Here is a 26,619-nt window from a genome sequence, read left to right on the forward strand (position 1 = left end):
GACACTCTATCCACTGAGTAAAACCGGGTAGGGCCAAAAGTGAAATATATTATGTAATGTCCAACTTTTAGGAGAATAAGGGATCCCAAGAGAGACACCCCAGGTTCCATATCAACTCAAATCTTGTATACACTCAGTGTCTGTGGTTCTGTGGATGAAAATTGATGGTAAACCTGACACATTTTGTTTTGTTTCCTACTCTACAGTTAGGTTGGCAAATGGGATAATGTGTTTTGTTTTCAGAGTAAGATTGAGAAGAAGAAAAAAAATAGGAAAAGTTAGATTGTTTGAGAACATTTCCTTCTCTGAGCACTTGTTCATTTGTGTTTTACACATTACATAATAGAGCCGTTGCAAGAGTGCAAGAGAGATGGCTATATAAATCACTGACTTTTTAAGTGGTTTGCTTTCTAAGTGACAAGCACTGTGAAGTTCAAGCCTACGGGGGGTTTATTCAGCAGGGCCATGGATCAGCAGCATTTGTAGGATGTCTTTTCACATCCGTATGTACAATTTCATTGTTAGCTCTCTAAGTTCAAAGAGGTCCCTAATACCTTTTCTTACTCTCTCCCCCACTGGATTAGATAAAGTATGTTTTATTATATAACAGCATTAGACATTTTTAAACATCATCCATAATGTTATTTAAATCTTTGCTCTTCTCCCAGGTAATTGGGCCAACCATAAAAATGAATGGAAAGTTGTTTTAACCTACCACTGATGTGTGTTTTTTCTCAAGTATTGTATAGATTTTCCATTTAGTTACTATTTTTTTAACCCTCCAACACTCTAAGTTAGGGGACTGTGATTTCAAGGGTTTACTTAATTATGATAACATCAGTGACCTGGTGGGCAAGGAGCTTTCTCTTACCATTCCTTGTTACCTCCGATTAACTTCAGGCAATATTTTTGGGCTTCCCAGTCTTTATCACTGTAGTTAATAAGAGGTTTGTATATTAACTTTAACTCTGGGCTGCCCTGCGTGCACTAAATAATAGTGAAAAATCTCTTTTGAGATAATACAGGCAAACATGTCAGAGAGTTCTGAGAAGAAAGTTCACCATCTTTGTTCTGTTCTGATCGGCATTCAGCTAAAAGAGGGAGTCATTGCTCTGGACAATCAGAAGCCAAAAGCTCTTCACAGCAGTGACTCTACACTGAATTGGCCAAGGGCAGATAGAACAGGGATTAATAGAAAGTCCTTAACTGCGTCTCACAGACCCACCGCCCCAGGACAGAATGGGGGAGAACAGCTTACTTCCAGTCCTTGTGAATTAGGGGTTCTCATTCACAAGTGTGAGTCAGCATAGAATATGCCGTGACTTACAGCTAATTTGATCTGAGAATGTGATTAAAGCTATGAGTTACCGTTTGTTTGTTTGGCAATAAACACATTTAATTATTTTACATAACTAGAATTCTAGAGAAGGGTCGTTTTAGGTTTGGTGCACCAGCTCAATGGTGCCACCAAAGACCTCATTTCTTTCCCTTATTTTCTGCCATCTTTTTATTTTTTATTTTTAAAAGGCTTTATTATTAGAGCAGTTTTTGATTTACAATAAAATTGTGAGGAAGGTTCAGGGAATTCCATGTACCTCTGTCCCACACATGCATAGCCTTCCCATTGTCAACACCACTCACCAACATGATTCATGATTCTTTTTTTTTTTTAACCAAAGAGGAGCCTACATTGATACACCATATTGACCCTAGTCCACAGTTTACCTTACGGTGCACTTACCTTTCATGTCAGACCACTCATGAGGTCCTACTTCACACTGGAGGCCACATGTCAAGCCCGAGAGCACCTGTGAAACTATGCCATTGAAGGTATGGAGGAGAAAAGACGTAGGTGGACGTCACAGCTGATTTCGGATACTTCACAAGCCTAATCTGTGTGAATCTGGGGAAGGCTAAGTGAGCAGAAACTGTAGGCAGTTGGGCTTGGGGATAGTTCACAGTCGTAAGTGAAAAAGTAAACATCTGAGAAAAGGAACTTGTTGTCTACAGGACTCCTTTCCTGTGACCAAGCTCCATTCAGAAAGAGTGTGTGTGTGTGCACGACTGTTATGAGGGTTCATTTCCCTTGACACAGGCATGCTCCACCCCCATCACCCAAATAACCTTTGTGCCCACCATGTTAGAATTTCACTTGGTGAAATACATAATGATTTATCTAATAGCAGGAAGAAGACTTTGCCAAAAAACTTCACCAAAGGTTTGATGTGTTGTTTTCTTTGCAATGGCATCTGGAGCAGGAGTTCTTTCCTAACGGCCTCCAGCTTCATGCCTCCTAAGAAGAATTATCCTCCGTACGTACTAAGCTACAACAGGGTAAGGCAGCAGGAACGAGCCTATCTGTGATCACTGCCTTGTGCCTCTTTACAGAAGCTTCTGTCAGAGGAGAGGTTTGTATCCATGGAAACAGACTCGGATGAGAAGCAGCTGCTCGATCAGATCCTGAACGCCGTGAAAGTGACACCGTCCCTCCACGAAGACCTGCAGGTGGAAGTGATGAAGGTTGGTTTGACGTGGCTGCCAGTCTGCGTCATTGGCACAGGAACAAACTCTGACTCCCCAGCCCCCCAGCTCTTACTGTTTTCTGGGAAACGCCTCTGCATATTGGTCATGCTAGCTCACCCTTTGCTTGGAATAATACATGGTTATTATCCTTGCTTATGGTCCCCTGGAGTAACCTTGATTATTGAACAGAAAGGACACCTAAGTGAAAAGGTATGATTTCAGTACATCTGTAAGGTTTTTGGCCCACTCATGCATGTCAAATGTGAGAAAATGTATTTATCACTTTTTGAGAGCATGTATGTGCGCAGTTCTAGCTTGGGACAGATCCGATCATTCTGGGTATCCTGCCTGCCTGTCTATGTTAAAACAAAGCAGAGTTCTAATGCTGTTTCAACATTCACTAAGGTCTTAGAATAGTCAGTTTTTAGGGGAAGAAGACCATAATTTGGAACCATATTAGAATCACATCTTTTTTCCCCATGCTCAAATTATGTGACCTTAATCTCCCACATTCCAGCTATCATCTCTATCATCTGCAGAGGGGGTGGGGGGGAGTGGCGGTTGACATCTCTCCCTTTTCCCTTCCTTGAAAATCACCATGGTTGGGAGCCCCTTACACTGACTCTGCAGTATGTCACATCCTGGGAGTGAAGAGTGAGTTGGGCAGGAAAGGATGGAAATCTTTCCCAGAAGAGCGCCTTGGTCAGAGTAACAGCTGGAACCAACAGACTGGCTTTCAATAATGTCTCTGCCCGTTTTCTCCCTAGAGAATGTTTAAGAATAGCTGGTGGCATAGAATGGTTGATTTCTTCCTGGAAGTGCACTGAGGGATTTTTGTCTTGGATAAGAGATTCACGTCTCTGGGCTTCAGTTTCTCTGCTCAGAAAAGAAAAGCTTGGTTTCAGTCATGGCATTTTCTTAATGCCCTGGGACTCACCCTTACCCTGTGGTGGGTGGTTTAGTGTAGTGATTAATGAAGAGCTCAGACTCCAAAGCCAGCCTATCTAGCTAGGTTTGAATCCTCATTCATTTCCTAGCAGATTCATTTCCTTGGGCAGATTTCCTAACCACTCTAGCTTGATCTTCTCATCTGTAAAATGGGGGTAATAGTAGCACCTACCTAATAGGATTGTTGTGAGGATTAAGTAGAATGGTATTTGTAAAGAACTCAGCATAGTATCTGGCATAAAGCAAGTGCTTTCAAAGTGTTAAATATTACCACTACTCTTCCTACTTTTACCTACTGCTACAGCTACCTACTGCTGCTGAGTCAGAATCTTAGTGGTGGGTCTAAGAATAGTCCTCTACACAGTAAACATTGGGAAACTCTGAGCTGGATGGCCTTGAGAATCTTATTTGTCTTTAACTCTCTTTGCTTCGGGAATATACAGGTTTTTCCTGTCCTATGACATATGTTTGTCAGTTGTGCAATCATAGGAACCGCAGCATAACCACCTCTAGATTTGTTTTACTTCTCTACTACCCCCTTGGCCACTATTGGGGGAGAAGCAAGGCCAGCTGCCGTGTTAATTGCTTTTACTACTTCCAAGTCTAGTCTGCTGAGTCCTTCATCTGCTATTAAGTCTCAAAGTACTGGAGGCTGAGCTCTGGTGTCATACTGATAGACACGCCTCACAGACTTCATATTATCTGGAAATTCTCCCAGGCATATAACTTTTTGTAGAGGACAGACATATGTATTAAAAATTAAAATGAGAAAGTACCTGTTTTTGTAGGAGCTGTGGAGAAGCAGGATGCTTCATGGTCATGTCCACAGTAACACCTGTTTTGAAAAACTGTACTTGCTTTAAAAAATAACAGTTCAGCAGTGCCTTCTGCCAGCTTTGCTGAGTACAGGAGTTGACACATGTTAACTCTCCTGGAAATCCTGGAAAGCCATCTTAAAGGACTTTTTAATGACATCACAATAGACTGTGGTACTTGTAATTAATGTCTGGAAAGAAATCAGACATTGTCAGAAAAGAAAAACAACAATCTGGGCTGCCATTCTTCACAAGTAGATTTCCAAAATGCCTAGAAAGATAAGGGCTTTGTTGCATGCTGTTATTTTTAACTAGTTCAACATTAGAATTGGGAAAAATGTATTTTTTATTTAACTCTAGCTGGTACACAATACTATGTTAGTTATCTTAGTTTCAGGTGTACAACATAGTGATTAGACATTTTTATACCCTGCAAGGTGATCTCCCCACTAATCCTAGTACTCATCTGTCACCGTGCAATCTAATCACCATATTATTGACTATAGTCCCTTTCACCTTTTTCACCCATTTCCCCACTCCCTATGGCAACCATCAGTTAGGTCTATGTTTCTATGAGTCTGTTTCTATTTTGTTTTATTTTTTGTTTATTTTGATTCCATATATAAGTAAAATTATACAGTATTTGTCTTTGTCTGATTTATTTCACTTGGCATAATACACTCTGGGTCCATCCATGTTGTTGCAAATGGCAAGATTTCATTCTCTTTTTCTGGCTGTGTAATAGTCTGTTGTGTGTGTATATACCACATCTTGATCCATTTGTCTATCAGGGGACACCTAGGTTGCTTCCATATCTTGGCTGTGTCAGATAGTAGATCTGTTGGGACGTTCCCCCCCTTCTTTCTGATGGATAACCTTTAATGAAGTTATTACTGATACAACTGGCTGAGTCTTCAAAGACTACAGGGAATTACGGCTGGCCTTCTGCCGCTGTAAGCGTGTCAGAGATGAGAGAATGCAATCTGGGAAGGGCAGGCCAGCTTTGTAGATAAGGCAATATATGATATGGAATACTGAGAAAGCATTTGATGAATGTTTTGTTATTGGACATCTTATTTTATGTGCATCTTTGGATAATAGAAATGAATATTGGTGGAAGGCTTTACAATTTTCAAAGGAGAAATGACAGGAGCTGATTATTTAGCGTTTATTATGCATCAGAAACTCTGCTAAGTACTTGACATTCAAACTCAGATCACACACCTAGTTAAATGATGGAGCCAGTACTTGAACTGTAATTCAGCCTGAGGTCAAGCCTGTGTTCTTAAAGAGTGGGTTACATTGCCTTCTTACTCTATCTGTAAGACATTTTAAAGTTGATTGAATAGAAAAGTTATGTCACAGACTAACAAGGGGCAAAGCTAGAGGGACTTGAAGTCCTGTGTGTTTTCTGTACCCTCCGATGACATTATAACATTGTATTTACTTACTAGTTCAATTAGCTAGATTCAAATATGAAGAAAGGATCATAGTAATTTTCCCACCAAAGTAGCTGATGGTTCTGTTTGAGTGTGAGTGTGTGTGTGCTTGCGCGCAGAGGAGGGGAGAGAAGAAGGGAGGGGAGGGGAGGAGAAATTGAGATTATAAGTTAGGGGAAGGGAAAGAAAATGTCATTTCCCATTGACATGTTTTCATATTTTGTACCAAAGCCAACCAGATGCCTACAGAAAATAAAGGTGAATGATTCATGGGGGAAAAGCTTACTATCTGTAGAACCGGTAGACCTAAGCTTTAGGTTGTCCATGTGGAACTCTGGTCTTACAGTGGAGAGGAGAGAGTACTTTTAAATTATGTACCAGCTTTGCAGTCCATGCCTTGGTCTGGGAGTAAGAAAGAGGCCAAATGGAAGGAACATTTCTACATCCCTTCTCAATAATATTTTAATGGCAGAGTCTCATATTTTGGCCTTTTAACTCTGGGCATTTGGTCTTCTAGAGCAGCCGTGGGCAAACTATGGCCCGTGGGCCAGATCCGGCCCGTTTGAAATGAATAAAAATGAAAAAAAGACCGTACCCTTTTATGTAATGATGTTTACTTTGAATTTATATTAGTTCACACAAACACTCCATCCATGCTTTTGTTCCGGCCCTGAGGTCCAGTTTAAGAACCCATTGTGGCCCTTGAGTCAAAAAGTTTGCCCACCCCTGTTCTAGAGTGTCTTAGGGGAGGAATGATCATTAGCCAAGTTTGAGGGTGAAAAATGACTAAATTGTCTTGCCTTCTCATAACAAGGAGAAATCCATTCTTAGTCTAAAGCTAAGTCTATTGAGACACGTTAAAGATTGGCAGCGATCTCTAGTATTAAGGAACAATCCAGTGTTTGATGAAAAATGTTTAATTTCAATGTGCAGTTGTTAGAGGTTGATCTGTCATGATTACAAACACATTTCTTTGGTTATTGCAGAAGCATCTAAAATAGGTGGTTTTGCTAAGAAAATGGTTCCCCAACAGCCCTCCCTCTTCCTGCTCCGAAAATTGAAGATAGTGTTTTCTACTTTGTATACACATTGATAAAATTCATACTATTTCCCCCCCAAGCTTCTCTACCCCTTAGTGTGACTGCATTAGACAGATAATAAAAATATATGGAAAGGAAGAAAATATTGAAAACTTAGAAATGTGGTTTTCCTTTAAGTAATTTATGCATTACTTTTTGAGATAAAGGTATTTTCACATTATCTATTCTTTTTTTTTTTTTTATGCACCACCATTTCCAAGTGCCATACCACTTGAATATATTTGAGAATAATTCTAAGTGTTTTAAAACTTTACACCCATGGTGTTTGTTAAGCAAGCAGAGATGCAGAGGCTCCTATATTTACTGGGAATGTGTTAGAGTTCCTAGTAGAGTGGGGAAGATCCTCCAATTTTTTCAATCCTATTGTCAATAAATATCTATTGCTTCCTCTGTGCTAGGCGGGGATGATCCCATGGCAATGAAAATGAAACTGAAATGAAACAAAAACAGTCTTTGTCTGAAGGCCAGTGATAAAGAAATCAATGAAATGCATAAATACACATAAACTGTGATAAATACAATGAATGAACAATCTAGGAAAACTAAGAGTGTATTTATTTTTTTATTTATTATTATTTTTTAAATATATTTTATTGATTTTTTACATAGAGGAAGGGAGAGAGATAGAGAGTTAGAAACATCGATGAGAGAGAAACATCGATCAGCTGCCTCCTGCACATCTCCTACTGGGATGTGCCCGCAACCCAGGTACATGCCCTTGACTGGAATCGAACCTGAGACCTTTCAGTCCGCAGGCCGACGCTCTATCCACTGAGCCAAACCAGTTTCGGCAAGAGTATATTTATAGTAAGGTCTGAGGGTGGGCAGATGAGAAGAACAGAGAAGTCTCTTAAGAGGTAATATTTAAAGCAAATAGATCTAGTATTAGAAAGAATCAAGCAAGAAGATTGGGATTGGAGAAAGTGAAGAAAGAATTACTGTATTAGTTAGGATTTTTTTCCTCGGAAACAAGGCAGAAGTTTATTTTTCTCTTGCATAAATTTGGGTTAGTGTTGGCTGAACCACATTATCAGAGATGTTTGTTTCTTGGATTTTGTTTCCCCACCACATTGTCCATGATGGCTCCCCATCCTCAGTCATCATGTCCACATTCTAGCCAACTGGCAGAAGGAAGGATAGGCAGGACACTTCTGCTCACATCCCATTGGCCAGACTTGGTCACATGACAACACTCGGTTGTAAGGAAGGCTGGGAAGTGTAGTCTTTATTTTGGGCAGCATGTGCCCAGAGTTCTAAACTTCAAAAAGAAGAGGATAGTGCTGAGAGAGAACTGGCAGTCTGCCACAATCACTTATCACATGAGAATCACAGTCTGGTTTATTTTTCCCCAGCAAGAGGCAGCTGACACATCTCCTCTGCCATCTCCTGCCCTTTTTTTTTTTTTTTACTGCACTTTCCTCAGCAGAAAAGAATTATAATGCATTCAGAGAGGTGTGAGGTTAGCTGAAACCTAGTGGACTACAGTGGCCTATTCAGGGGGAACGTCACGATATGATCGCTCTGACTAGTTAGTCCTAAACTCTCGATTCAGGCATGACTACAGAATCTCACTAGGTACTAAGCGAAAACTAATTACATACTGTCAGTATTGTTTGCGTCCCTTTGGTGCCTGGCAGAGCATCTGGCGTGTGGCTTACTAGTTGCTTGTTACTTCAGTTATTGACTAATGGAGAGGAGAAGGAAACACATGTGATAGTTTTCAGTGGCCACCAGGATAAAAGGAAACAAAAAACTCAAGTTGTGATTATAGATAAATATCTGTTTGAGTTCAAAACTGAGAAAGAACAACATGGATTTGGACTTTAGAATTGAAGTAACCTCAAACATCATCAGATCCTTCTTTTTATAGGAAAATTGAAGTTGGAATGGTTCAGTTACTTGGTGGGACTTACACAGTTGTTGGTAGCAGAATTGCTTTTTCAACCATTTAAATATTTCTGGAGAGGCTTTGTGGCAACCCTAGGAGTTGATCTGGTCTTTGGATGTGTGGCATTGGATAGATGAAGAAGAAAACTTTCTAGACTTGTGTTTGAGTTAACTGCAAGGTCAGTGTGAGTAATATGGCTTCTGAAAAATAATGAAACGTAATGAGAAAGAAGAAATGTCCTACAGTTTAGATAGGAATTAACTGAGACACCTTTACGTGGACAAGTGTGTCTGCAAGAGTAGCAGAATGGCATGATGTAATTGTCCTAACAATCATTACACTCTGTCATTTTAGAATTTCTTGTTACTTTTTCTGCTTTTCAAAATATTCGGTAGCAGAGTGGTAAAAACAGAGCTTCTGGAGCTAGAATGCTTGGTGAACATAGGAAAGTTTTTAATTTATCTGTGCCTTACTGTTCTAAGCTGTAGAATGTAAATGATAATGATGTATACCTCCTAGAGAAAGATAGGTAGTGTCTCAGTATTCAGGGCGTGTCACTGAATTTTCTGCCTCAGTTTCTGCTGAATTTGACCAAGTAAAAAAAGAACCAGAATGTTTCTAAAGAAGGAATTATGGGATTGCTTTCCATTTGAGGAAGTTTCCAGCCAATATATGTGAGGGACCAGAAGGAGATATGTATTAAGTAGCAAAGCTAAGGTATCAGCCAGAACTAGAGCTGGGGTCTGAAGTGCACCTGGCTGGATTTCAAAGGTCTGCTCTCTCCTTGTTCCAGGAAAGACAGGGCCTTCTGTGGGCTGGACTCTGATTCTTAGATACCCTTTTGAGCTCTGGTAGATTATTTTGTTTGGTTTGACTTGCAAATATCATTTGGTATTTGGAAAAATGAAACTACAATCACCTCAAGAAGCACTCATATATAAATAAAAATTATTTTAATAGTTTAAGAAAGAGGAAAAGAAGAATTCCTTGCTCATTCAGTGTGCCCCCATGCCCTCGATGTGCCTTTGGGTAGGTTGTCTCCCCCAAATCAACTTGCTTCTTAACTATTTCCCCAAGTTTAATTTGTTAATTATATGTTACAACATATTAAATTAAGACTTTCATGAAAAGATAAAAACAGCATTACAACTGGTGTGCTGTGTTGGACCCTGATAAACTTTCCCAGAATACAGTATATTTTTCCAATCATAATGCTCATAGCAGCTTATTATAACTCCTTATCTTATGACTGTCTTCAAAACCAGATGTTAGCCCTGCAAGATAGGGGATCAGGGTGTCTTTTTTGTTCACTGTATGCCCAACATCTCGTGTTAGATCTGCCCCCTGGTAACACCTCAATAAATATTTGTCGCATAAATGAAGGAGAGCCCGAGGAATGCAGCACACAAGTAGATATAAAGTAGACATGCAGTGGCCGTCTCTGGAAAATGGTCCTTTAGCAGAAATGAGGTCTTTGAAACATAAATCTTAAGCAAGTTACCATTTACTATGTTAAGTGTCAAAGACAGGTTCAGAGCAGAACAGATGTCAGGCAGGGAGAATGTTCCGTAAGTCTCATGGGAGATGCCCTCTGGGGAGCAGAGGTGGTTTTCTCACTCTCCAGAGTGAGGTCCTGCCAGATGGCTGTACGTCTGAAAGGAGGCTTACTAAATTCCGGTTGCCCTCACCAGGTCACCTGACACTTCAGTACGTGATTGCAAAAATTGCCTTTAGCCATTTATACCACCTGGATGTGACATTCAGATTCCCAGGACAGTTTTCTTCTATAGAGCTGGGCTGTCTTATCACATTGTCTACACATTTTCCAGTAATGGTTAAGCACCTAGGTGCGCAATCTCACTGACCACTGACACTCTCGGAGGTTGATTCTCCTGTGGACAGTGCATAGGAGGGACTGAGCCTGGGCCAGGACTCACCATGCCTCCCAGGGCCAGGCAAGGTGCTGTAAACAGGTGGGCATCAGAAAGCCAGACCTTACCACTAGGTAGCTTATGAATCTGATGGGGGTGAAGAGGACACACAGATTTAAGTTATATCTAAACGGCTCCAAATAAATTTGTAGAAAAAAGCCTTTTAGATTTTCTGCCAGTTCTGTGATTGTCACGTCTGTAGCGGTATTGCCTGTATTAAGCATTTTGAACAAGGGATATCACTGTTCTTCAAAATACGTTACTTTATTAATATCTAATATGAAGCTTTGGGAATGGAGGAAGCAGGAGAGATTTTAGCAGACTGATCAGACATGAGGGAGTATGTGGGGAGAACAGTGTAGGGTGATACCCAGGTTTTAAATACAGGGACGTTTGCCTTCTACGTTGGGAATTCCCTGCAACCCTTTGCCAAATGCACCCCAGTCAGTCCATATCCATTGGAATGACTGCAATCTGTCTTTAACTTCACTGACATCTTATTAAGTGTCTGCTTTATCACTTCAATTTTCCATTTGTCTTAGTACAATTAGTTTGGCCTGACCAACCCTAAAATAATACATGCAGAACATTTAACATAGGGCATTTAAATTGAAGTACAATAAGGTTCCAATCTACTTTCTAGCATCATCTCTAGCCTCTACCTTCATACTTCCATGCCCTTACTCATGGCATTTCCTCTGCTTGGTACACATCTCTCTCCCTTTTCTCTCCTGCATCAGTGCTTTGCTCATATGTCATCTCATCTGCAAAGTCTCTCTTCTCCAGTTATAATGTCTTCTAACCTTCAGAGTTAATATATACAGTAGTCCCCACCACCATGTGTATGTGGGAGATAAGTGTCAAGGCCCTGGTGGATGCCTGAAACCTTGGATAGTACCGAGCCCTCTATATGCTGTTTCTTTCCTATACATGAACACCTTTTCACTTAAATGAAGCATTTTTCGGCCTCTCTTTGGCATCTCTGAATTGCCAGATCCTTTCACTTGTGCCAGTTCTTAATATAGATCAGCTTTACTTTCTCCTTTCCAGGCTATTTTTTTTTTTAATCCGGGGTTTCTGTACACATTTTAAATTGCAGAGTTGATTGGGAATTTTGTAGCCTTTGTAATGATTTTTCCCCTTTTCATGGAAGACTGAGCCTTTCTTTATTTAGATTCTCACCCAAGGATATTTTATCATTGATTTTTAGAGAGAGAGGAAGGGAGAGTAGGAGGGATGGAGAGAGAGAGAGAGAGAGAGAGAGAGAGAGAGAGAGAGAGAGAGCGTGAGAGAGAGAGACATCAATATGAGAGAGACACATTGATTGGTTGTGTCCCGCACACGTGCTTTCAGACCAGGGCCAGGGATTAACCTGCAACCCAGGTATGTGCCCTTGACTGGAATTGAATCCATGACCTTTGGTGCACAGGCCAATGCTGTAACCACTGACTCACACCAGCCAGGGCTTAAGCCTTTTTTTCCTATCCTCTTAGATCATTTATAGAGGCTGTGCCATCCAGCTCGATTGCAAGACGCTGCCTATCCATCACTCAAGCTCCTGCTGTTCAGTGATAATGTAGTCAGTATGCTTTCGTGGCCCCGTGAGGGCTGTATTTTTAATGGAGTTGCCCTCGAGATTTAGATGTTCCTGTTTTTCTCGAGGCCAACATGCTCAGAATGTGAATTTAAAAATTTTGCCCTCTCACGATGCAGTGGAAGTCAGACACTTTAAATTAATTTGCTGTGGCTCTGAGTTTCCTTTCACTCACTCTGTGTTTTAATTTGGTGAATTAATGCTTGCTAGGCACTGGGCATAGCAACTGTTTCTCCACTTAGCACTTTTTGGGTGAGTCAGTTCTGTCTGCCTCATCATCCTTGCTAGACACGGGTGTCCTTTATATATCTTGTGAGCCACGGGGGACCAAGGCACTGTCAGAGCTGTAATTAAAACCTGCTGTGCTGCCAACACAACAGACTGTGTGCGAGTTTAAGGAGCTGGCTTCCTTACTGTGCTTCACTTTCCCTTCATTATTGTCTGTTGTGCTTAGCTTTTGCGTATGGCTCAGTGAGTCTTTTGGTATTGGTGGCTAGGCATCAGGTGGGGAAAGCCTTTCTTCAAAGATGTTTTGAATAAAACCAGCAATGGGTGGGTACAGGGAGCCTGTCTGCTGCAGACTCCGGCTGCAAGGCCTCCCTGTGCCTTCCCTGGCTTCCCTGGGGCAGAGGGAGTCGAGCCTCCCCTGTTCCCGTGAGAGACTCGTGATTACCAAATCCCGCCACCAGCACCCTTCGTGAAGACTCTCAAAGGCACCGCTCCCACTGCCTCCAGCCACTGCCGCCAGAACGCAGCTCTTGCTCACAGAGAGCTGGGGTGGGTTTTTGAACATTTCTTTTCAAACCTACTTTTGTATGAATGTACACAGGTAGGAAGGCAGAATGTCGGTCGTCATTCCTGTAAGAAACTGTACGTGGGGTAAACAGGTTTCATAAATGTCCAGTTGTCAGTCTTTGTCATGAATACCTAAAAAACCAAGGCCCAGGTGGACCAGTACTCACCTTCTCAGACCACCACCTCCACCAGCCATCCGTTTTCTCATACCTTCCTACCCACCTGCTGTAAACATGAGGGGGAGGGGGACACAAGAAAAGGAAGCTGTGCAAAGTAGCAGAAAGCTAAAGTAGGAAAGCATCATATGAGAAAGCCTGAGGGCCTTTCGGGTGCTCAATGGATGTAATCGTCTAATGGGAAGATCATAAAGACGTAAATGCATCATTCATGTAGGAGACTGCTACGTGCTCTGAAGTGAATGAGCGGAGGTGTCACAGAGGTTGAATTGAGACCTGAAAGAACCAGCTACATGAGTGACATGAGGAACAAGCATAGGAGGAGTCAAGGACAGGAGGGTTTCAGGCAAAGGGACACCCAATACAGAGGTATTAGATGTGTCCTCTCCCCAGGCCAGATGGATCCTGGTGACTGCTGCCCACGGCTGTCTTGCACACCAAACACCAACCCCCCGCAAAGATGGCCCTTAAATTAAAGAAACCCTCTTTCCATGAGGCGATAAAGCAGTTGCTCCATTATCCCTCTCTTCCAGCCGGCATAGCATTGAGATGATTTTTATCAGGAGTCGACGCTTAGGTATCAGGCATCTTAAGGATTAAAAGACTGAGGAGCAGACCCACAATGAACTTATCTAACCTTGTGACTAAAATTGGCAAAAATCCCCTTTTCCTTTTTAAATTGTACAAGTAATTGCTTTCTCCGAAGGAGTGACTGCATCTAGCACTGGCCTGGCTGGTGACTCAGAATGAGAGCTTAGGAAAGGCCTTGTCCCATCTGACAATCGTACTTTGGGTGTGCTGCTGAGGTGTATATGCTGTATAAGGTGACTGTGCTAGGCTTCAGTGCTCTCCCATGAATTAGGCTACATTCTCAGGAGGCTGCTACTGACAGGACCAGGTGCAAGCAGGGCCCGGCTGTTGTGTTTGGGAGCAAGGAGCAGACACCGGCACTTTTATGTCTGAGGCTACCAGCTAGCAAAGTTGCAGCGTCAGGCGCCAAATGGACAGGGGAGAGTCTGGCGTCTTATCTCCAAAATTAGAAGCAATTCTTAAAATGCCACAGGCTTTTATTGATCTGTTCCCTAATAGCTCTACAAGTAGAGAGTGAGATTTTTAATGGTCGCTAACGATCTTGCAAATGTCATTGACTTGCTGTCTATATATCTTGGAGAATAAGGGGCACACAGGACTAACAAATCCCAGGCAGCATTCTGAGGGAAATTACAAGGGGGAAGAGGCAGGTGACCATGCAACAATTTCTAATCCCATGTGGATTTGGGAGGGGACAGGAGCAGGAAAGTTGAGTGAGGCTTGGATCTAGGAAGAAGTAGAGACAGTATTGCCAAGGGGTTCAGGGCATGGAGTCAGATTACTTGGGTTCAGATCTCAGCTCCACAACTTGTTTCCTGAGTGATCTTGGGCATCTTATTCAATTGTTCTGAGCATCAGTTTCCTTATCAGTAAAATAAAGACAATCATAATGACAGTTACTAAAAAAGCAATCTAGATCATATACACACCGTGCCTAGCACTAAGCCTGGCCATTTAGTTTCCTTATCAGATGCTGGTAGACTTCCTGGAGTTGTTGAGGAATGCCTTTTCTGGCTTGCCGTACAGTGGTCCTTCCCCGGGGGTGAGGGTAGCATCCTTTACTTTTTAAAGTGTTCATCTCTATTTTATTGGACAATGTGCGGCCACCAATTAGAGAACAGTGAGTGAAATAGCAACACATTCGATAAAGCAAAGTACAAAGGAGTCATCAAGAGGACTGCACAAAAGCCATATGGAATAAAAATCACTTTCTAGGTTTTTAACCCCCTCTCTCTTCCTTCCTCCCCCACCTCCTGGTTGGTAAAGGTTTTACTCTGCATAACCTACACCCCGACATTTGACCTGAACGGGAGTGCAGTGCTGAAGATCGCCGAGGTGAGTGCCCGCTGCTGCCCCCCCCCCCCCCGCCCTCGGGTGCTGCTTGTGCTTGTGCTGCTTGCTCACAGCTGCTTCACCCCAGCTGGCATCCATACCGGGGTAGAGTGGAGCCTAGCAGTGGGGCGAGGCCTTCTCTGGTCATGACCCTGGGGAATTTCCACTAAGGGTTGGATCTGTGAGAAGTGGGCTCGGTGGTCCATCATCCTAAGTCATGGTGCTTTGCATGCTTTGGTTTGCTTAACTTGAGTCTGTAACCATAGAAATAAATAACAGTACTGGTTCTCCCCACCTACCTCACTCAGAATGCATTCTTAGTCTGTTTTTCCTAATCTCAATCAAAAAGCATTTGAGTTTTCTTCAAATGTTTTTTAAGAAACCAGATATTTGATGTAGAGAGATGTTTATTGATTAAATTCCATTCCTGTCTCCTAATCCCCGATGAGTGTATTTGTAGCTGTCGCTGGAAAGCCTTCTCTTTTCTGTCCTTATTGATCTGTGCTGTAGACTGGAGCAATCAGTACCTCCCAGCGCTCCCCCGAGTGTGTCCTACAGAAAACTTGGCTTTCTGATTGTCTGGCATAAACCTTTGGTTTTTGGAGACCTCATCATTCCAGAGCTGTACTTTAATACGCTTAGAATAATTTTCTTTCCATTTCTTGAAAAGAGTATCTTCAGGATTTGTATGTTTTGACAAGCATGCACCTTCAGACCTTAATGAGGCATTGATATTCTGAATTCTTAAATTACGGAGAAAAAGAAAGCCTATTAGTGCTCATGGGTTTTTGTTTTTACAATAATGATTACCATTTATTGGGTATACCAGGTAGATGCTAAACACTTTGGGCATGTTTTCTTTTTTTCATCATTATTGAGGTATAGTTGACAAATAAATGTATATATTTAAGCGGTACAACTTTGTGTTTTGATATATGTATATATTGTGAAATAATCACTACAATCAAGCTAATTAACATATCCATCACCTCACCTAGGTAACATTGTCATGGGTAGTATGTATATTGGCTGATTCATGGGCTTTTACAGTATTGTGTGCCATTAAAGGGTGAAAATTAAGAGAAAATTATTTTGAGCACACAGGACATTTTTGTGAGTCTATCAAAATAAAAAGAAGCAGATAATTAGCTGACTTCTCACTACAATATAAATCAGTTCTCAAATGTGTATTTATATTGTTGGAAAGAATACTTTTCTTTTACACATTTATATGTTTTACTCCATACAGGTAAAGAAAGAGAATAGCTGTCAGTATTTTTTTAATGAATTTTGAGAGTTACCTGTGAGTACTCATTATTGGCAGGTTAATTTTTTTCTATTGTGGTAAGAACACTTAGGATGAGATCTGCCCTCTTAACATAATCTTAAGTGTACAATACTGTAATGTTAACTATAAGCACAATGATCTAGAGCAGATCTCCACAACTTATTCATCTTCTATAACTGAAACTTTATACCCATTGAATAGTACTTCCTCTGTATTTCTCCCTCCTTCCGGCCCTTGGCAAGAACGACCACTCTGTTTTTCAGAATTTGACTATTTTAGATTCCCCATTACTTTTATTTTATTTATTTTGGATGTCTGTTTATTGTTTTTGAATTGTAACAGAACCTAAAGAAATTTCCTAGTGAATATGCATGTTAACATCTAATGATAGCCTCTTTACAAAAGGTTTATATTTTATACTATGTAGAATATTTGATTTAACCAAAAGCTTCTACAAAATCTAATCCTTACAGCTATCGCTTTATTTTTTAATATTTTTCATTGTTGATAGTATTACAGATGTCTCCCATTTACCGCCCCCCCCATTAAATCCTCTCCTCCCAGCCCCTACCCACCCATCCCCATGGTCTTTACCACCCTATTGACTGTGTCCATGGGCTATGCATATAGGTATGTAAGTTCTTTGGCTTATCTTTTTTAAAATGACAACTGTAGTGTTTTTGATTGTTTGTTTGTTTGTGTGTGGGGTTCTTTTGTTTTTTGTTTTTTATCAGAGCAAGAAGCAGGGCTGGCATGTGGGAGGCAAGCCTGTGCAGGGCGGGAAGGGAAATGCAGCCGTCACTGTGGAGCCGGCCCTTGGGAGCTGTGGGGCACGGGTTGTTGCAGCACCCTACGTTGCGGGATGGCCACCAGGAAGCCCAAGCTGAGAGGAGGAGGAGGAGGTTGTCTTTATCCTCCTCGCAGGAACCAGTTTTCAAATAAGAACCTGGAAGTTGGGATGCAGTTCCTGAGGAGTGGACAGGCACTGCCCTGGACCACCCACGTCAAGCGTGTTCACTGAGGGCGTCTGGACGCAGAGTAAAGACTCGGCAGGCCTGTGCAGACAGTGAGGCAGCAGGGCACACTGCTCCCCACCAAATCCTGGAAAGGAACCTGTTTTTGAAGAAAATCTCAGCCTGAGAGAGGTAAAGGTAAAGGCCTCGAGGTGGGAGGTAGAAACAGGGCTCCGGAGTCCCATGTTTAGATGTCGGCCCAGCTCTGCCACCCCCAGCGTGTTGCCTTGGATACCGCCCTGGCTTCGAGCTGCTTCTCTGTAAAAGGAATGCTAACAGTGTGGTTGTGCCGATTGGACAAGAGAAGTAGAACCCACATAAATAGCTTTCCGTGCAGGTCCGGCCGCGTAGTAAATGCTTGGTCAGTGTCGTTATGGAACTTCACATGGACAGTGGTGTCGAGCTTACCCCTAAACAATATGGCCGATACCCTGAAAGGATGGGTCAGCGAAGGGCCGGCTTCCTGGGAGAACTGTAACAAGCTTACTCGAGTCCCCTCTTGCCCTGCCTGCAGCCCACAGAGATTTCCTAGCTGGACAAGAGTTCCCAGTCCGTGTGCAGATAATGAAGCAGGGGCAGACCATCGCGGAGAAACCTGCTACTCCAATGCTAGCTTTGACTTGTTGCTCCTAATAAAGACCTGGAACTCTATTCCTTGGAAGGAAGAAGACCTTGGTGAAGTTCTTAAAAATAAACTGTTCATCCTGTGTTTGATAGCGGCGGCCTTCCCCTTGCAGGCCCGCAGAAGATTCCTCCACCCCGCTGTGGTGGGACCCAGGGTATAGGCTGCCTCTTCTCCAGGCCTCTCAGATCCATCACTCTGCTCCAGTGACTGGACATTCTGGAAGACTCTCCAGCAAGACAGGGGTAGGGACTGCTTCGTAATGGCCCAAGAGTCACCACTTCAAAGCACCTTTGCTAAGTGTGCAGTATGACCCTTCTGGACCTGGCATGGACACCAGCTTCAGAAGAGGAGGAATCCAGCTCTCCTGCCTGGCAGGCCCGTGGGTCAGGACATTTCCATATCAGTCTGCTGAGGGAGGCCGAGTGACCCATGAGACAACGAGCATACAGGGTCAGGGGTCACTCCGATCAAAAAGCCACCAAGAGAAACACCCTGGAGAGTACTCCTCCTGCTAAGAAGAATAGTGGACCTTTATTCATGGCTGCAACTCAGAATAGTTCTAGGCGTAGCTATAGTTCTTGGTTCTCTGTGGCCACTCCCTCTAAGAGTCAGTAATTCGGAGGAGGCTTGAAAACATAACATCACTCGCGGTAAGAGACAAGTATATGCACTCCAAGAGAGTGTTCTGTTTACACCTACTACATATTTAGCATTTACTCTCTGCCAGGCACTGTTCTAAGAACTTTACCTACATTAAATCATATAATCCATATAACAATACTGCAAAGCAGGATAAGGACAGTGACACAGAGGTTCACTATCTTTCCCAAAGTCACACCCTTAGGAAGTGGTAGAACCAGGATGCAAGCGGATGTGACTGAGCTTTCGGCCTATATCCTGTGCAGCACGTGTTATCATCAGCTCACCTGTGATAGGCCCACCCATAGGAGCCCTTATGCTGCCCCTGTGTAAATGGTGGTAACCCACGAAAGGGCCACCTCTCCCCTCATCCCAAACCATGCCCAGGCATGAATACCCTGCAGGCACAATGTTGAAATGAAACTAATTTTGCCTTTATCTAATATATATCTTTTGAAGAGAGTAGTTTACATCAGTTCACAGTTAATAATGAGTAAAGATCAGAACAAGAGATGGGCTTACCAAAGGTTCCTATAGGATCCTATAAAAGGTCAACTATTTTCAATAGTTACTTGATTAAACTTTGACTTCTGCTCTTTACTTAGCACAAATAAAATGCCTCGGGTTGCCCCAGAATTCTGAGTAGTGTTTTGGTCTTAGGCATGCAAACTTGTAAAAGCTTCCCCCCCGCTCCCACAGAAGTCAAGTTGAGAATCACTGCTCTGATAGTTACTATTCCCTCTAGCCAAGCTTTGTCATAAAACCACGTGGAAATGTGCTGTGGTGCTCTAAAGCCTCAAGTGTGTTCCACCCACCAAATGCATGGGCAGTTCCTCAGGTCCCAACCCAGACCAAGGAATAAGAATCTGCCTTCTTATAAGATACTCCGATGAATCATGCATATTATAGTGAGATCTAAAGGTCATGTTCTGCTGGGTTTATAGACCTAAAACCCCAGTGACGGCTGCTGTGCCTCTGCTTGGCTAATGGGACCACCCCACAAAGTATGGAGTCGCACCCAGCAGCAGCATCCTCTCGATGGTGATCCCCCAGTGGTACAAGCTTTTGATTCTTGTAATCACCCTTGCCTTTCATCTTCTCCTGCCACATCAACTCCACGTTTTCTTCTTCCCATTTGTCAGCGCTTGATATATATTAAATGTATTTCTTTTTATTTTATTCATTGAGTATAGAGAACGAGAGAGAGACATCAAGTTGTTCTTCTACTTATTTATGCATTCATTGGCTGCTTCTTGTACATGCCCTGACCAGAGACTGAACTTCCAACCTTGGCATATCAGGATGATGCTCTAATCAACTGAGCTACCCAACTAGGACTCAAACATATTTCCTAAATGCTTTAACAGTTGAATCTGCTACAGAGCTATCCCACTGTTCCATCTGAATATGTGTTTTCACCATTAAGAACAGGGTCAGCCTTTAAAAAAGAAGGGAAATGTCCCCTCACTCAATCCATATTTAGGTAACTTGGCATAAAAAGAGCACAGAGTAGATCTATTTATAGGAAAACATAGCAACAACTTATAAATGTAAGTATATGGATCAGTAGTTATAAATATTAGATTATCAAATGAATAATGTATAGGTAATTTAAGAAAGGATAATAGTAGAATCATCTGGAATCAGATACATGAGATAGGAATAAACATCTTTCTTAAAGGCCTTCATTTTATGGGTGTGTGTTTTGTTTTGTTTTTAATTTGCAAAATAGCTTACAGTCTTTAGGTTTTCACCAGAGTAGTCATTTAAGAAATGCTTTTTCATCACCAAAATGTGGGACTGACAAAACAGACTTACTAGTATACTGCCACACACAAAAAAATAATAGTGCTCTGTAGACTTACTGATACCCAATGATTTTTGTAAGCTCTTAAGTGCTTTTCATCTGCTAACTTAGCCTTTGAAAATCTGCATCTCTATTTTCAAAGCAGGACATTTCAGCCTAAAACTACCACTTAGCTCCAGCAAGCTTTCTTGGTTGTATCTGAACTTTCCATAAAGATAAGTCTTGCCCAGCTGGCATGACTCAGTGGTTGAGCGTCAATCTATGAATCAGGAGGTCACGGTTCTATTCCCTGTCAGGGCACAGGCCTAGGTTGCAGGCTTGATCCCTAGTATGGGGTGTGCACGAAGCAGCCAATCAATGATCCTCTCTCATTAATGATATTTCTCTCTCTCCCTTCCTCTCTGAAATCAATATATATATATGTGTGTGTGTGTGTGTGTGTGTGTGTGTGTGTGTGTGTGTATATATATATATATATATATATATATATATATATATATATATATATATTTTTTAAAGATAAGTCTTTAACTTAAAGGAAAAAAGTGACATTTTTCTCCTCTTGTCATGTTTGATATAGCTAGGGAAACAATTTATAAAAACGCTTTCAAATAAATCATTTAAAACAGCTATGGAAATGTTGGGAAAGAGTCCAGACTTTCTTTTCTTTCATACTCTGCTGTGCACTGACCGTTACTCAGAGATAGTGCTTATCCTGAAACCTGTTGGTCAGGAAATGGGATGTGTACTTACTTACGTATGAAAAATGAGGCTATTTCCCCAAGGTACTGCTGAAACTTTACAAGGATCGTTAAGCATTTAAAATGTAAATAGGAAGGTGGCAGCCTTCGTTTGTGTGACTAACTTAACTTGCTTAATTAAACTGCGGTAATGAAAGTTTTTTCAGTATAGGGTCTTCCACGATACGGGAGGAATTAGAAATATCACCAAATTTAGAAATGGGCAGTTATGAAATAGCCAACATGTGTTTTTTATTCATTTTTATGAATTACCATTGCTAAAACTCTATATGGATACATAATTCTTCTCTTTATTGATTGAAAGCTGGGCCCAAGATTTCTCTTGCTATGGTCAAATTAGCAGATAATGTTGAGTTTTCCAGGTTAGCTATCTTAACAGGAAAAGCTGTGGAAATAACATTGCCCAGGTCCTGGGGTTAAAGAAAGAGGTGGTGCCCAAACCAGAAGGTCTATGAAGTTAATTTGAAGATGGTTAATGATGTTGTTTCATGGGAAAGAACATGCCTGCTGAAGGCTCCTGTATGGCATTTTCTAAGTGAGAAAGTCGAGTTCGTAAATGTGTATTTTCTGGTTTGATCTTATTGACTCACGGGAAACTTCTAGTCTCTGATTCTGTGGCATGCTGTCAGGTTCAAGCAGAGTTTGTCTCAAAGATTATTGTTTTATTTTTTAAGATTCTTACTCTCAGGGACCTGCTTTCACTTCCATCTATCTATCATCTAGCCATCCTTCAATTCCAAAACACTGGTTAGTAATATTTGCTAATAATAGTTGAGTCCTTAGGGCATGTCAGTAGTAGCATTTCCCATACATTCTCTTTTAATCTTTACCACAACCAAGCTAGATAAAGAATCCCAGGGAAAGTGAGGTTCATTTGCTTGTCTAAGGTTCTTTAGCTAGACATTCAAATCCAGACTCTCTATATTCAAGTACGTGCTGTTGACCACTATGTAATATTGCTTCCTGGTAACCTCCATCTTAGAATTAGGATCTTGCCATAGTAATATTGGCAACCGACTGAAATTCTTAGGAAGGAGTCTTACCCACCTGAGACCTTTACCAAGACATTTAATTCAATAATGGCTCTATGGTCTTTTTTCATGTGAAGCAGAAGTATTGATGAATTTCACCTTTTTTGTGTGACCATGGATTCAAGTGACCATTAATCATATGCCACTTTCTTGAGTATCTTTACATTTTGATACACAGTTTATCTTTTCTGAGCATTGTTACCATCACAGGATCTGGAGTTTAGTTTAGTTCCACTTGTTACCCCAGGGACCTTCAAAATCATTGAGGCCAAGATCTGCCTCCAGAGATTTCAATGTAATGATTCCGGTTGTCATGAAAGTATTTTTTAACTGAGCTGACTTACAACCCTTGAAATGTTCAATAGTACTTTTTTAAGTCTATTTCTGAGATATACTTCAAATAAAGTATTCTACAGTTAAGGAGCAGATAGTCTCCAGATATGACACAGATGACCTGATCCATTTCTCTTTGAAGCATCTTATTTGCTATGTTCTGGTAAGGCTGGGAGGAGTAACCCTACCTCCTGGCAAGAGAAATGGCCAAAGGAGCCCAAACCATTGTCTCAAACCAGCTGAGGCCATTGGAGTAAAGAAATCCCATTTTAAGGGACTGCTTTCTCCACTTTGCCTTCTGGAAACACTTTCTTCTTTGTGCGTAAGCCTCTGTATTGACTGTTTTGACTCCTCTGAGGTTTCTGTTCTTTGGCAACTTACTGCCAGATGGGCTTTGAGCAAACTAGTTTTTTTTTGCAAGGAATTTCCACACTTGCCTTTAATCTCTGACTTGCAAGGCTCTTGAAGAACTTATTTAGAATTAGAAGACACAGAGCAGTGCAGAGCTCCTCTCTACTTCCTTGGGGCTGGCTCGGAGGGCAGAGGCTAGGGTTCGGTGGACCCTGTGTAGACCAAGCAGAAGGCTCTGCCTGAGAAGGTGCAGGGATTGCTGGGCTGAGGTATCGGAATCCATTTTAACATGTCAGCTAAGCCAAGAAGAATGAGAAAGAGGAAGAGGGAAGTAACCGTTAGAGTTGTGCATGTATGCCTGGGCATGGTAAGAATTTCCTTCTGACTGAGATCCAAAAGGAAAACCAGTAAAATTCCTACCCAAGCATGGTGATCAGACTTTCAGTTGCCCCTTGTGTGTATGTGTGTGAGCCTGTGCGTATGCATCAGCGGGACCCACTTATTGAGGTGCTCCTGTTTCATACCTACCTGTTATTGCCATTCGGCTGGAAACAGCCTGGTCACTGACTTGTCAATGTGATTCAACAGAGTTTAGACTTGTAGTGTTAATCAAAATTTTCTTAATTTCTAACGTGATAAACAAGCATTCATAGTCTTCCCTACATAAAAGACAGTTCTTCTGCTTTCTTGCAGTTTAATCTCTGATCCTTTTATTTTTATCACCATAAATTATTTTTATCTCCATAAAAATTTTCCAACTGGAAACCTGCTAGTTCTTCTCTTTATGGGACTTATTACTCAGTACCATGCATTGTTTTGACAAAGCTGCATCACTAATCCTTCAGACAGGAAAGAGAAAGTAAATGCACAACTCAACATGGTGAAGCTCATATGCATTTTGCAAAGTTAAGCAAATTTCTATTGTGGAAGCTTTTTTAAAACTTACCACTTTGGCCAATGTTGAATATCTGCTACATTCCACTGTGCTGCTTCATATTTAATAATAGTGATTCCACCCTGGGTTTAACCTAGTACTGTTATTTATCAGTCTACTTAATGACATAAAACTCCTATTGCTATATATGGCTTGCAGACTTGGCTTTGTTTTTTGTTTTTTTCCTTCTGCTGTCGGGGTTTAATTTGCTTCACTAACAGTTTGTTTTTGCTCTCAGTTGTGTTTAGCATGCCGTAAACCTGGATGTCCACAATTGCATGAAATGATCAAAATGTCCATTATGAAACTCCTCACTGCCCTGTGTCTTCGTGCGTTCCCTGGTGATCAGGGGGCTGTGGCTTTTCACAAGGTATTGGACTTGGTACCTGGAGCCTCTGGCAGAGATCCAGAACTGAGGCTTTTAAAATGTCAGTTCTACACTACGAAAGCAAAGGGCATGGGATGTCGAAGTGACATTGGAGATACGAAAAGAGGAAATTGATGAGCCCTTTCCCAGAAACTCAGCCTGCATTTGGACTTGGTATTCTCTTAGCTTCTCTGATTCAATGTGCTCATTTTAGCACTGCCCCATAGTAGAAAAAGAAAACCATTCATAATGTGAAAACTCATTGGCCTTTAAATACAATGGTCAGGTTTATCATGGAAACCCTAGTTCTATGAACTACCAATTTATTATTATTCTTATAGCAAGTGTAAGAAACTTTTCTTCAGAAGATGTCAGGATAGCTGAAAGCATTTCTTCCTGGGCATCTAAAGATAGCAAGTTATCATACACATGCTCATTTTTACATTTAAAAAGATACCCTTTGGTCACATGAGTATTTATGATCCCAACGTGGGCAAAATGAGTTTCTTTGATTAATCCTTTTTCTAAAAAAGCAGAGTAAACTGCTTACCTTTTCCCTTAATAAAAAGCCTCCTGCAGTAAGTCATTTCCACTGTTATAGCTCTAAACACTGAAAATGGTGGTGACATTAAAAGTTGAAATACATTTGGTATCTGGGAAGTTTTTTGCATACAGTGCTGCTTGTGTTACTTAAAATTTAGGTCCTCATGTGTGCTTTCTTTCATGGGTTTAAAGTGACTGATGTAATTTTTTAAGGAAGGTTTTATAGTGGGTATGGTTTTTAGTATTCAGGAGAATTGTATTTATATTGACATAACGTATGTAGTTCAGCTTTCAAAATAGCTACTCTTTCATCTTTAATGCTTCTGAGACTTTAAATTTCTCCTGAAATTTAAGCTTAGCAATCTGAAAGATCACAGTTATAATGATTTCTTGGGAAAAGATTTAAAGAAAACTTGAATTCTGAGGTATAAATAGTACCAGAGTGCCGAATTACACTATAGAGAGTCTGGTTTCACCAAAGTGAACCAGTGCACTCATTTAGATGTATTTTCAAGGCTTTTAAACCATTTTATCACATGCAGAAATAAAGGCCTTTCAGGATTAAAACATCTTTTTTTCTAAGTATGTATAAATAGTACCTTCGAGTATATTACAATCCATGATTATCTGAGAAAATGAGTTTGAAGTTAACCTGCCCTAAATGGTAGTTTGAAAAACAAATATTTTGAAACTTGCTCTTGCTTTTTTCACATAATATGAATAAATCCAAGCCAACTTCCAAATATACTTTTGAGTTTTAAATGCTCATTTGGAATATTAAGCATTTAACAGGAGATAAATTTAACTGTTAGAAAATATTTACTTTCACTTAGTTAATTTTACCAAAAAGGCAATTACAGAGAGGCCTGACAGAAAATTCTAGCTTAAGCATTAGCAGCAACAAAGATTAACATTTAGTCTCTCTCCCATCTCGGTTATCAATCATCAAATTAAATTTGCCATTTAGGTGAGAACCTAGTATTTTCAATGTAGATAATCTTGGAGTTATTCCTAGAAAAATAATTTAGGCATACTACACCCTTTTTTTTTTCTTTTTTTTAATATATTTTATTGATTTTTTACAGAGAAGAAGGGAGAAGGCTAGAGAGTTAGAAACATCGATGAGAGAGAAGCATCGATCAGCTGCCTCCTGCACGCCCCCTACTGGGGAGGCGCCTGCAACCAAGGTACATGCCCTTGACCGGAATCAAACCTGGGACCCTTGAGTCCACAGGCTGATGCTCTATCCACTGAGCCAAACCGGTTAGGGCTGCCTTTTTCTTTTTGTAGGACTAAATATGCTTGGTAAAATGGAAAGGATTGCATACATTATGGAGAGAAAAAGTAGACCAATTTAAAGTATGCATTTATTGTTATGCCCATTCCTATACCTTTCAGAGAAACTCGAGGCAATAAAATCTGAAAAGTCATGACATTGAGCAGCAGCATCATCAAGTGAGAGAATCTTTTCCCCCAAAGTTGGGATTTCTCCATGCTGCAGCCACCAGGGAGCCTCCTCAGGTTCCACTGGGCATTCAGACTCACAAGACACAAATAGGCCACAACTGGCATCATATTCCCTCGGTGGGACACAGGGCAGGGAGCAGACACAGGTCAGTGGCAGGCGTTTGTCTTTCCCAGGCATCCTAACCCCAATACTGAGGGGAGGCTCTGGCCCTCAGATGTCAGCTTAGGGGCAAGAAGATAAGAGCCCCTCATGGGTTCAGTCACCTTGGCTTAGGAGCCCCATGTTTCAACTAAAGTTGACCCTTGAACAACACAGGAGATAGGGGCA

At 41.3% G+C, this 26,619-nt stretch overlaps 1 protein-coding gene across 4 annotated transcripts in view; it reads left to right on the forward strand.

Moving 5' to 3' along the window:
* The window catches only part of ARFGEF3 (ARFGEF family member 3), a 126,060-nt gene that overhangs the window by 34,605 nt on the left and 64,836 nt on the right, over positions 1-26,619 (forward strand). For 2 of the 4 annotated variants that reach the window (XM_059700454.1, XM_059700455.1), the window contains exons 4-6: positions 2,389-2,520; positions 15,067-15,135; positions 24,153-24,284. In XM_059700454.1, coding sequence (XP_059556437.1) covers positions 2,389-2,520; positions 15,067-15,135; positions 24,153-24,284 — 333 coding nt within the window. The remainder of the gene's footprint in view (positions 1-2,388; positions 2,521-15,066; positions 15,136-24,152; positions 24,285-26,619) is intronic. The other 2 variants (XM_059700456.1, XM_059700457.1) reach the window with 1 other exon arrangement.

The sequence above is a fragment of the Myotis daubentonii genome, chromosome 6 (genome assembly GCF_963259705.1).
Source record: "Myotis daubentonii chromosome 6, mMyoDau2.1, whole genome shotgun sequence".
In the NCBI taxonomy this organism is placed as follows: domain Eukaryota; kingdom Metazoa; phylum Chordata; class Mammalia; order Chiroptera; family Vespertilionidae; genus Myotis; species Myotis daubentonii.